General features: G+C 37.7%; 2 protein-coding genes across 2 annotated transcripts in view; one reads left to right on the forward strand and one right to left on the reverse strand.

Moving 5' to 3' along the window:
• Positions 1 to 2,900, forward strand: part of LOC107744975 (dynamin-2-like) — a 62,525-nt gene extending 59,625 nt beyond the window's left edge. Inside the window, exon 20 of the mRNA XM_016558809.1 lies at positions 696 to 2,900. Within this exon, the coding sequence (XP_016414295.1) occupies positions 696 to 762 (67 nt within the window). The 3' untranslated portion in view covers positions 763 to 2,900. The remainder of the gene's footprint in view (positions 1 to 695) is intronic.
• Positions 2,901 to 6,385: 3,485 nt separating this feature from the next.
• Positions 6,386 to 10,750, reverse strand: part of LOC107744983 (transmembrane emp24 domain-containing protein 1-like) — an 11,434-nt gene continuing 7,069 nt past the window's right edge. Inside the window, exons 3-4 of the mRNA XM_016558817.1 lie at positions 9,098 to 9,284; positions 6,386 to 7,834 (exon numbers count right to left, since the gene is read on the reverse strand). Of these exons, the coding sequence (XP_016414303.1) occupies positions 7,616 to 7,834; positions 9,098 to 9,284 (406 nt within the window). The 3' untranslated portion in view covers positions 6,386 to 7,615. The remainder of the gene's footprint in view (positions 7,835 to 9,097; positions 9,285 to 10,750) is intronic.

The following is a 10,750-nucleotide window of genomic DNA, read 5'->3' on the forward strand; positions in this document are numbered from 1 at the left end:
CTAGTCTCATCTAGTCAACTCTTCTTGCCTCATCACTTGTCCTTTTGTCTTATCTCATCTAGTCGCATGTCCTCTAATCTAGTCTCGTCTCTGCTCAGGTCTTGTCTTTTCTCATGTCTTCGCATCTAGTCTCGTCTCTTACATGGTCTTATCTAGTCTTGTCTCCTCATCTTTTGTCTCTTTTCACCTCATCTAGTCAACTCTTCTAGCCTCATCTCCTCATCTTTTGTCTCATCTCATCTCATCTAGTCTCATGTAGTCTCATCTAGTCTCGTCTCTGCTCAGCTCTTGTCTTTTCTCGTCTCTTACGTGGTCTTATCTAGTCTTGTCTCTGCTCATATTTTGTCTCTTGTCATCTCGTCTCATCAATTCTTGTCTCTCCTCATCTCATCTCTTTTCATCTCTTCTAGTCTCATCTAGTCATCTCTCCTTTTGTCTTTTCTCGTCTCATCTAGTCACATCTCTCATGTAGTCTCACCTCTTCTTTTCTCTTCTTATCTCATCTCATCTAGTCTCATTCCCTCCTCATCTTGTATCTTTTCAAGTCTTCTAGTCTCATCTCTTCTCTTTTTCGTCTTTTCTTTTCTCATCTCATCACATCTTGTCTACTCCCTTCTCCCTTCTCCTCCATCTTTTCCCTGTGGTTGTGGGTATGTCTCACCTCTGTTTCTCACTCTTTTCTCCTCCTGCAGCAGAAGACCCCCTGGCGCTCCCAACCGGCCCACCATTATCCGCCCCGCCGAGCCCTCCCTTCTAGACTAGACCCATGCGCTGGCCACCATAGGCTGACAGAAAGAAAGAAAGAGAGAGAGTGAAAGGAAGGGCTGGAGAACTGCACTGAAACATGTGCACGTGTGTCTACACATACAGCCTGACCAATAAACCTAAATAATCCACTCAAACTGTCCTCTGATCAGCGCTGCTAATCACATCCTTACTTTTAAAGCCCAGAGGTCTAAATTAAGCACATAAATATTCAAATAAAATTATTGTTGCTATTATTTTGTTAAACTATAGAGTGAACTAAAGGGTGTAGTGGCCTCCAACTTTCAGTCATTTCATCACTCACATAGGTCAGGTGACCACCAGGGGGTATCCTACTCAACTTGTGTAGACAAACCAACATTAGACTCATGATGCCTCCTCTCTGACTAGTGGTTTAATGTGGGATAAGATGTGTACTGTTCTTGGGTAACTTAAGGGTGGTTGAAGATTCTTTCTTGTTTTAGACACACTTCATGTGTTGTTTGTTTTCATTCTGTGTTTTCTTGACTCTCTAACTTGATATGCTGAAATAAGACACCATGACTGCTGTTATTATTGCTATGTGGGATTGATTTTGATCTGATTTCTTTGTTTTTCATGTTCAATTGGCCGTTTGTTATGTTTGATGCCCTTCAAAACGGCACTTAGTACCAAGAGACTGTTAATTATGACTCCGTAGCAGCTAACCAATCAGAAATGCAAACATACAAGTTCATAATTCAAAAACCTAGATGTTGATGCTCATGTTTGGTGTTAACAGGCAACATCCTCTTTCTGTTTGGTCGGGAAATTTGGTTCTTGAAAAGCACTTCCGGTTTTCTAGTGATGGGAATTTCTTAGGTAGTCAGAGAAGGAGGAGGTGCAATTTGTATGCAAATCTCTGTAATGATCTGTTGATATAAATAATATTTTGTGTATATGAATATAATCCTGGAAAGCATGGTAACCACTCGTAACGGGCCGACCCGTCAGAGCTCAGGTAACATCCGACTCCAAATCTGGTAACAGTTTACGCTAGCTTAGCGTTCTGATTGTTGTAACTTAAATTAATTGGCAAGACCTTATGGGGCGCTTTTATTTTCGCATTCAGGGATGGTGAGGGTCAGGGGAGCGTTTATGAGCGGGAAGAACAACAGGAAGTGGGAATGCACTCAAACACAAGGTCACTGAACATGGTACATGCAGGTGTACTTGGCGTTATGGGGCGTTTGCTTTATGGAACCAGTCCGTTCTCGCCTACAAAGACACAGGGAACTTTCTGAACGCAAAAAAACGGTGAACCTTTAATGTAGATATCATAGTAAATGTACTAAGGCGTATTTCTGAGTGTATTATTTATAACCTGGGCATTTGTCTTTGTGTTTGCATTTTTCACAAACTGTTTGCTTCAGAGTAGAACGACAGATATTCTTCGCTATTGACAGATTTATGCCCCGTCAGTTGCGTAAACAATGGTTGAACAGAATTCAGAGTGAAAGCGGTCCAGCTGGTTTCCTGTTGATCCTGTTTTGATCTTTGCCGTTTGCTTTTATTGATGTGCGTGCAAGGAAATGAGCCATGACAAATGTTGTTTTCTTGATTAACTTCAGGATAAGAATAGGGATTTTGGTGTAAGCGGGAGCGGGTCTTTGATTTTAGCGCCAATTTGTCTGTAAATAATCGAAGGCTTGGAGTCGGACTTGAGATTAAACTTAAAAATTAGCTGCAGAAATCAGGGCCGAACGCTCTTAAATTACTCCTGTGTGTTATGGCTACAGTGATGGCAACCGCTGCTCCTTCTTCAGTCAGTTCAAGGCTTGAATTAAAATTATATCCAGCTGTTTCCTTTCCAATTTTAAATTATTTCAACATCTGTTAAGAACTGGATAAAGCCCAGATCACTGCAGCCATAACTTTTCCTCTGGTCTTTTCTCATGGTGACCCGATCCCCATCTCTCCCTCTAATAACTGTGTCCTGTTGTATGGAGTGAGGGACTGAGGACATATTTAGCATTCTTTTTTATGCTTTTGGAATAACAAATAATTGTCAAGTGCCTGTGTAGCAATTAAAATGGACTTGGAGCAAAATGCACAATGAGAATTGAAAGTGAGATGATAATAAAAGGTGTTGTGTATAATAAAGATCTGGCACTCTGGTGGTCGGTGTTTCCTTGTGTCACGTCTCCTCGCTTTCTCCTTGATTTACCATGACATGTCTCTCCCAGCATGCATCTCTTCCTCTTGGTGTTCTCATGGAAATAAATCAAATGTAGGGTGTCTCACTTATCTGTGACTGCATCCGAAACCACATGCCCTTCTTTTGAAGGAGTACTTACTTTGTAGCTGTTAAAAAAAAGTATTTTCGATACATTATGAAGTATGAATGTGCAACATAATCTCATAGCAATTTGTAACTATTTTACATTTTGGCGACTTCGTGGCTAATTTGTTTGAATTCATACGATTTTATTTGTATGTTTTCGTATGATCTACTTAGGCCCCTTTGATGGTTATGTTAAGGAGTGGACCTTCATGCTTACTTTTTTCCCCAAAAACTATGTTTTTGTTCAATACAAATTCATACGAAATGACCACCTTGTAAAAAAAAAAGTTGCATTTTCCTGTGAGATCAGGTGGATTCTGTAGTATAAATGAAATCCAGATGTACTACATTTGTTATGTTTGTCACATGTCCATCAGATGTGCACTTCAGAAATTCACCGGAAGTAGTAGGTAATCTGGGTTTTTTTCATGAATGCTATGAATTTGGACATACTTTTCTTTTCACATACTGTTTTAGCCTACTATATAGTAGAAAAGAGTTAACTACAAACAAAAATGCATACTATGCATTTACCATATGTACTATCAACATTATTTTTAACATAAGAGCGGGTGCATCCATTTGTGAGGCTTCCGGGCGCTTCCAGTTATTATATATTCCAAACTGGTATTTCTTCTACTGATTCAAATTGATTTACATATTACAAAAAAAAAATGATTTTCTACATGTTAGATAATGCAATAATGTCAGCAAAAAAGTGGAAGCACCTGGGCAATTTAGAGAGTCACAAGAACTTTGGTACCAAGTCAAATTTTAAAAATATAAGAATACTAGTTTTCCGGAAGTACCAGGTAAATTTGGTATCCATTGATATATATGCACACTCCTGCATTAAGTCAGTTGGGCGACCACTCAATACTGCTCATTGTTCATCTCAAATGTGTTTTTGAAGAGTTGAAGATAGTAATCAATGTTTCGAACGTGAATGCAATGGCCAATCATAGGTATTTAAAAGTTAGCGCATCCACTCAAAACTAGTTTTTCGCTACGTTCACGTCATGTGTAATTAAATTTCGAGATGATAACACATTCTACTCGGAATCTTGCGTTTCTGTGGCAAGTTGGCAACACTATCAACGTCAAAGCATTCGCGTGCTCGAAGAACTCGAAATTACAACTTCTAAATTGGGATCTTTCTGAAAGCTTGGACCATGTGAACGATGTCGCTGTACAGATTCATAGGCCCTACTGACGCGAGTACCTCGGAACATCTCCGAACTTCTCGAGTTGTTTTTGAAACAAGTGTGAACGCATTGGCCAGTCAAAGGTTTTTAAGTTATTCAGTGATACATCCACGCAGTACCATTCAAAATTTGTTCGTGTTCATCGTAAACTTTGAATTGATGTTTTGAATAGAGCCGTTACCCCAAGAATTGAATCGTGAGGTTTCAAACGATTCCCACACCTGGGAAAGTCCATACTTTTGAGATATTTCCTCATACAATTGCATCTTAATAAATATGTATAGAAGTGTTAGCAAGAAGCTAAACAAATAGTTAATCCATTAGTTGCTGTTTCTAGGCTGGTACAATTAAACACTTAGAAGTTTAGTCTCACTACCCTCACCTTTCAACTGAAAATGTTGGATCCTCCACAGACATTGTCATAGCGCAGGGAGTTGAGCTGAAAATCGTGCACTGATGCATACTTAAACATCCACCAGAAAGTAATTATTTTTAGCATGCACTAATTAATAAATCATGGATACTGTTTCAAATAAATGTGATGTCAATCGGGCTGGAGCCAGGAGCATGTAATGAGATGAGTCACATTTGCAGAGTTGAGGGTCTCAACAGGATATATAGAACCATTGCTTCTTCCTCTGCGAAGATGACCTTTTGCATATGACTCATGAGCAAGTTTCCTTAGTGGAAGTAAGAAAAGAAAAGAAGAAGTCCTACCTTATCATGGAAGACCACGTCTGAATAATGTCCAGTGTTGTTTTATTATCAGCATGTGACTTGATGAGTAACACAGCTCTTATTTATCAGCTTTTCTTTCAGAATCATCTGTTTCTATGTAACAACTAGCAGTTTCACAAATTTTGAGATATGAATCTACCCCCAACCCTCCCTCCACATTCACAGCATATACGGTCATAATGAAAACCTCGGTATAGCTTATCGGAGCCTGCTGAGTTACTGTAAACATACATGTTTCACCCTGTACAGCATGCAAATGTAATTCTCACTGCTGATCTGTGCTTTTGGTTGCGGTTGTTGAACAGACGTCCACCTCCCCGACGGCCAGAGAACCAATGGTGAAGCTGATCCGGTGCTCTGGATGAGGATCACCATATGGCTGCTCTACTGCACCATGAGGACGTGACGCCTGTTTCTAACGGATATAAATAGAATATCGAAGGAAGAATAAATTGGATTGGACAAAAAGCCAATTTAAATTTTACTATGCGATTTAAAAATTTGACCAAAGATGAGATTCTTCCAGGTATTACACAGTCTTGTTTGAACTTTTCTCTCATCTTGACCCTTCTCTCATCTCATCTTGGTTCTAGAAGTAGTTTTTCCCATTCAGTTTCTCCATAGATTAAATAGATAAAAATGGAGTTCTAAGTTGAACCAAATCAAACCAGCTCAGAATTGCAACATTATAAACTTTGATTTTAAACAAAACCAGGTATGAAGCACTGTGAGTAATAGTGAATCTGAAATGTTACAATGTGAAACCATTGACTTGGAGTCATTGATTGTACGTATTAAAAACAGTATAATTATCTTTTTTCCCAACTTCAGAAATATTTACAAAGGTAAAGAAGAAATAGAGTGCTGCAGTGATGATGTACTGTATTTTTGTAGGCCAACCCATGAGTTTGCAGCACCCTGGTTCCCTCGACAAAAGCCAAATAGAATTTTTCCAATGGCTTTTGGATTACTACAAAAAAAGAAAACTCTGTTACCAACAAAAGCTTATGATTCTTACACATTTGGTTCATCATAAAACTCTTCACACATGAACACAGCTGAATTTTAAAGCTTAAGCACAGTCGTGACAAGTAGAAAGCTAAACTTAGGCTATAAACTAACTACACCAGGGTCACATGACTTCAGTGTCACCGCCATTAAGTAAGTGAGTAGATGAGTTGGCGCGATGACATTTAATGTCCCCAACAACCATTTAGTCCCATTTAACCACTTGTGTATTTACTTATGTATTTTAATGCCGTAGAATAAAATGTGTAAACATGAGCTTGTGTTCACCACAGACCTTATTTCAACCAAAAACCCATTCAAAAAACCCTCAGTGTGATGGAACCAGAAGTGCTAAAACGGGAACTTAGTTCCAGGTTTTGGCCTACAAAAACACATCAGAGAGTGTGCTCCACTACACTTCTAGACAGCCTTTTGCAAACTTCTAAGAAATTCAAATGATCAACAGCTTCGGTTCGGATGTTCCAATTCAACCTATTGCAAAGTTTCCAACAGGAGCAAGCACTCTTGCAAGCACTGACGTATAGCCGAATCAACGAGATGAAGGGAAGTTAGCAAGGGAAGGGGATAAAAAGCAAAGTTAGACGCATCCATGGGAATAAACATGTAATCTGCAATGCTTTATGGGAGTGGGTGGCTCCTGCCAGATCAGGACGAGAATACGATTGGTTGACAAGGCACATGTGACCCAACTTGCCATAAGTTGGTTTACAAGTGATGACCTAATTGCCAAATTTCTACTGAATAAATGATGTCATTAGCTAAGCATCATGCCTGTGAATTATTTCATTGAACTCTAGGGACTCTTATTTATAGGTAGTTTGTAATGAATAAGGTTGTACAGAATTTTTACTAGGCTTCTTGTTTAATGAAAATACTTGTATATTGTTGCATGGTGATGGAAGAATATAAGAAACACAGAAAATGAATTAACCTACAGATTAACCTGTAGAAACAAAGATATGAATGAAACAATGTGATTCTGATTCCCACAATACAGTAATAACTCAATTCATTGCAGTCAGCAATTGACTTGAAATGTAACATCAACAACCCAGATGAGTTTTAAATTCATTTTGCATTTGCACTTGCTACGCCACATACGACTGAGCTGCATTTGTTCCAAATGAGATGCTAATGTGCTGTATAATAAAACCATTCAAAGCAAAACACTCCCTTGGATTTTTATTTTACTGCCATATAAACCCACGAGAAATGTTAATCGCAATGTTATTTATTTCAAAAGTCTTATAAATTATTTTAATCACAGTATTTTAAACGTCAAGTACAAAATTACATTCAAATGTTCCTACAGTACTTCAAGTAAATTTAGTGTTCAGCAGTGCTAGCGCTCTAAAGAAAACTCTTTGTGAGAAATGGTACATGGTCAAGCTCCAAGATTTCGGATTCATTGATAGCTCTAAACACTTCAATTCTGCAATAAACTAGAGGGGTATTTTTTGGACCTGAGAGTTTCCGCATGTCTTCATTTCCAGAATCCATTAGTTTGTATGTTTTGTTAACAGTGCACAAAGTGTTACAGCATCTTCCCTACAGATCCCTCTCCAGTTCATCTCTGCTATGTGCAAACTCTGTGTTTGTCACTGAATAATCTGCGTAATGTGTAGACTTGGGTGAGGGCCACGCTGACCATGACCAGCAGACTGACGCTGGACCAGAAAGAAACCCGCCACAGGTTATCCTCCAGCAGGTAACGGTCACGAGTCTCGAACGTCCGCAGCGTCGTCTGCAGCTGACGGCTTCGCTCCAGGTTCTTGTGCACAGCGTCCATTGTGTCCTGTGCGGTGAGAGAAAACATGAGCGAAACATAGCTTCCCACAAAACATTTTTAAAACAATGCATTTGGTTGCAGATGATCAGTGCCAAAACTAGAACTTTGAGGAAAATTTGAACTGCAAATAATTTTCTTAATTCCATTCAACCATTTAAAAAAAAAATTCTGAAAACATTGTGAAAATACCAGCCTGGTAGCTTTTCTCAAAGTCTACTGTAAATTATCAAAATAATCAAAACAACCTGAAACCTGAAAAATCTGTTGTACACAATCTACAATTGACTGATTGACAGTTTATACTTTTTAGCAAGTAAAAGGCCTTTTAGTGTAATTGTAAATTCAACCACTTTCAGGTTGTGATACACGTGTCTATATTTGTTGATTTTTATTTAGTAAACTTAAGAATAACTTTTATATTGTTAGTAACATTTCAAAATGAACACTGAACTGAAGCCACTTAGGTTTACTTATTTATCCATTTTTTAGAAAAAATTATGTGAAAATGTGAAAGAAAAAATCAATTTGATCATAAAATAATGCATTTACTGCATTAAATATCATCTTATTAAGACATTTTAATAGGATATTTAGACTGGCAACTGATATTTATATGCAATTTATGTAAGTAGTCTGTTATACTGCTATAAAAATCTCATTAATTTACATTACAAGCAATCAGAATTTCATCTTAATTTTTTGGCCATATAAATATTAGCAATTGCACCAAATTGCAAATTGTTGCTCAGTTTGGGCCTCAGAATAAAATTGAGTCCCAAAAAAACTTCTTTCTTCCTCGAGTTTGAGCTCCATATTCTCCTATATCATATTATATAAGCCATAAAAGCCTAATGTATCAAATAATGATACCAGAACGTAAACATGTGCAAACTTTTTTTCACGTGTAAATTCTGTTTAAATATTTTATCTAAAGGTTTAGTAAACTGCTCCATTTAAAATATATATATATATATGAGATTTTTCTGATTATCATTTCATATGTTAGGCTTTACAGGGTTAAGTAGCCTTAAAGCGCCAATATAATTTACAGTTTGTTTACTATAAAAACATAACATCTGTCATCTTAAGTCCAGTATGTAGGATGAAAATGGTATCAGAAGAACCTTGTTATAACTTAAAAAAAAAAATTTTTTTCTTCTAGTAATGATTTAATTTTATATTTATCATGCACATGATCCACATGTACTTCCTGCAATAATTGTAAACTGGATACAGGCAGATGTGTGAAGGGATATGTGATTTGTGTACCCTGATATCCTCCAGTTTGTACTCCAGCGAGTCCTCTGGTTCAGCCAGAGCAGCCCAATCTTCATCATCCTCATCCTCATCCTCTGGTCCATCCACGATCACCTCCACATACACCATCTTCTCTGAAATACGGCTGAAACTGTTGTCAAAGCAAATCCTGTAGTCGCCCTCCTCAGTGGGGTCCACCCTGACAGCAAACCCCCAACACACCCACAGCAAGATTACTATAATGCACATCATGACTTCAAGACAACTTGTGAAATATTAGATCATAAAAAAAAAAAAATTTCCGTCCATACAATGGATGTCAATGGTCACCAAAACTGTTTGGTAACCAACATTCTTCAAAATACCTTGTGTTCATAGTCAGACCTAAGGAAGCTTATTTCTGCCACAGAATACAAATATTTAAAAGGTAATTGCTGCTTTTTTTCTCATAATTCTCATAAATTTTTTTCTTGCAATTTTGAGATTATACCTCACAATATAGAATTTTTTTTTCAGAATTGCACATTTTTATCTTGCAATTCACCCTTCGCCGGGAGTGTGATTGACAGGCGATGAGAGACGATCAGTTCACATGCCGCATGAACTGTGGCACTACAGCGATCTGTCACTACACATTAAAGAGCCACAGAACAGTATTTATTGCTTGAATTTATAAAAAAAATGTCAAAATTTGAAAGCTGAGACTTGAAAGCTTTGTTTCATACCAAAAGTAACCTGCCCTGTCTTGTCTGTCGGCACATTGTCAGTGTCCTCTTTGCTCCGCGATGTATTTTTCACTGCATGAGAACATGATGTGTGGTGTGAGAGCACCATGGCTCGTCAGACGCAGCAACAGAAACTAACTTTGCGAAGGCTCAATTGCAAGTTGACATCTCACAGCAATTTTCTCATTTTGCAATTTTGACTTGTTTTCTTGGAATTCTGACATTACATCCTGCAATTCTAATAAAGAAAGTCAGAATTGCAAGATTAACTCAGATTTTGAATGTAAGTAAACTCAGAATTCAGAGAAACAAAAAGCCAAAAATTAAAGATTGTAAACACAATCTTGTGTAAACACAAGATTGTAAACTCAGAATTCAGAGAAAGTCAAAATTGTGGTGTAAACTCAAAATCAAAAAAAAAAAAGCAAATTGCAAGATGTAAACTCAGATGATCAGTTCACGTTTCTCAGAAATCTGAGAAAAAAATGTCAGAATTCCGAGTGCAAGTTTATAACTCAGAATTGTTATTAAAGGGGTCATATGACGTTGCTAAAAAGAACATTATGTTGTGTATTTGGTGTAATGTAATGTGTTTATGCTGGGTTAAGGTTAAAAAAAAACATTATTTTCCATATAATGTACATTATTGTTTCTCCTCTATGCCCCGCCTTTCTGAAACGAGTCGATTTTTACAAAGCTCATCGGTCTGAAAAAGCGAGGTGTGCTCTGATTGGCCAGCTATCCAGTGCGTTGTGATTGGCCAAATGCCTCAAGCGTGTGACGGAAATGTTACGCCCCTACCACATTGTGATGCCCTGTCAGGTCGGAGCGATGATTCAAAAACATGAAAACCCATTATAAACGAGGCATTCGTTGCATCCAGTGGGGACATAATTACGGATTATAATGACTTATACTGTCTTTTTACGCGTTGCGTTGC

The sequence above is a fragment of the Sinocyclocheilus rhinocerous genome, unplaced genomic scaffold (assembly GCF_001515625.1).
Source record: "Sinocyclocheilus rhinocerous isolate Xijiao unplaced genomic scaffold, SAMN03320098_v1.1 scaffold1219, whole genome shotgun sequence".
Lineage (NCBI taxonomy): Eukaryota > Metazoa > Chordata > Actinopteri > Cypriniformes > Cyprinidae > Sinocyclocheilus > Sinocyclocheilus rhinocerous.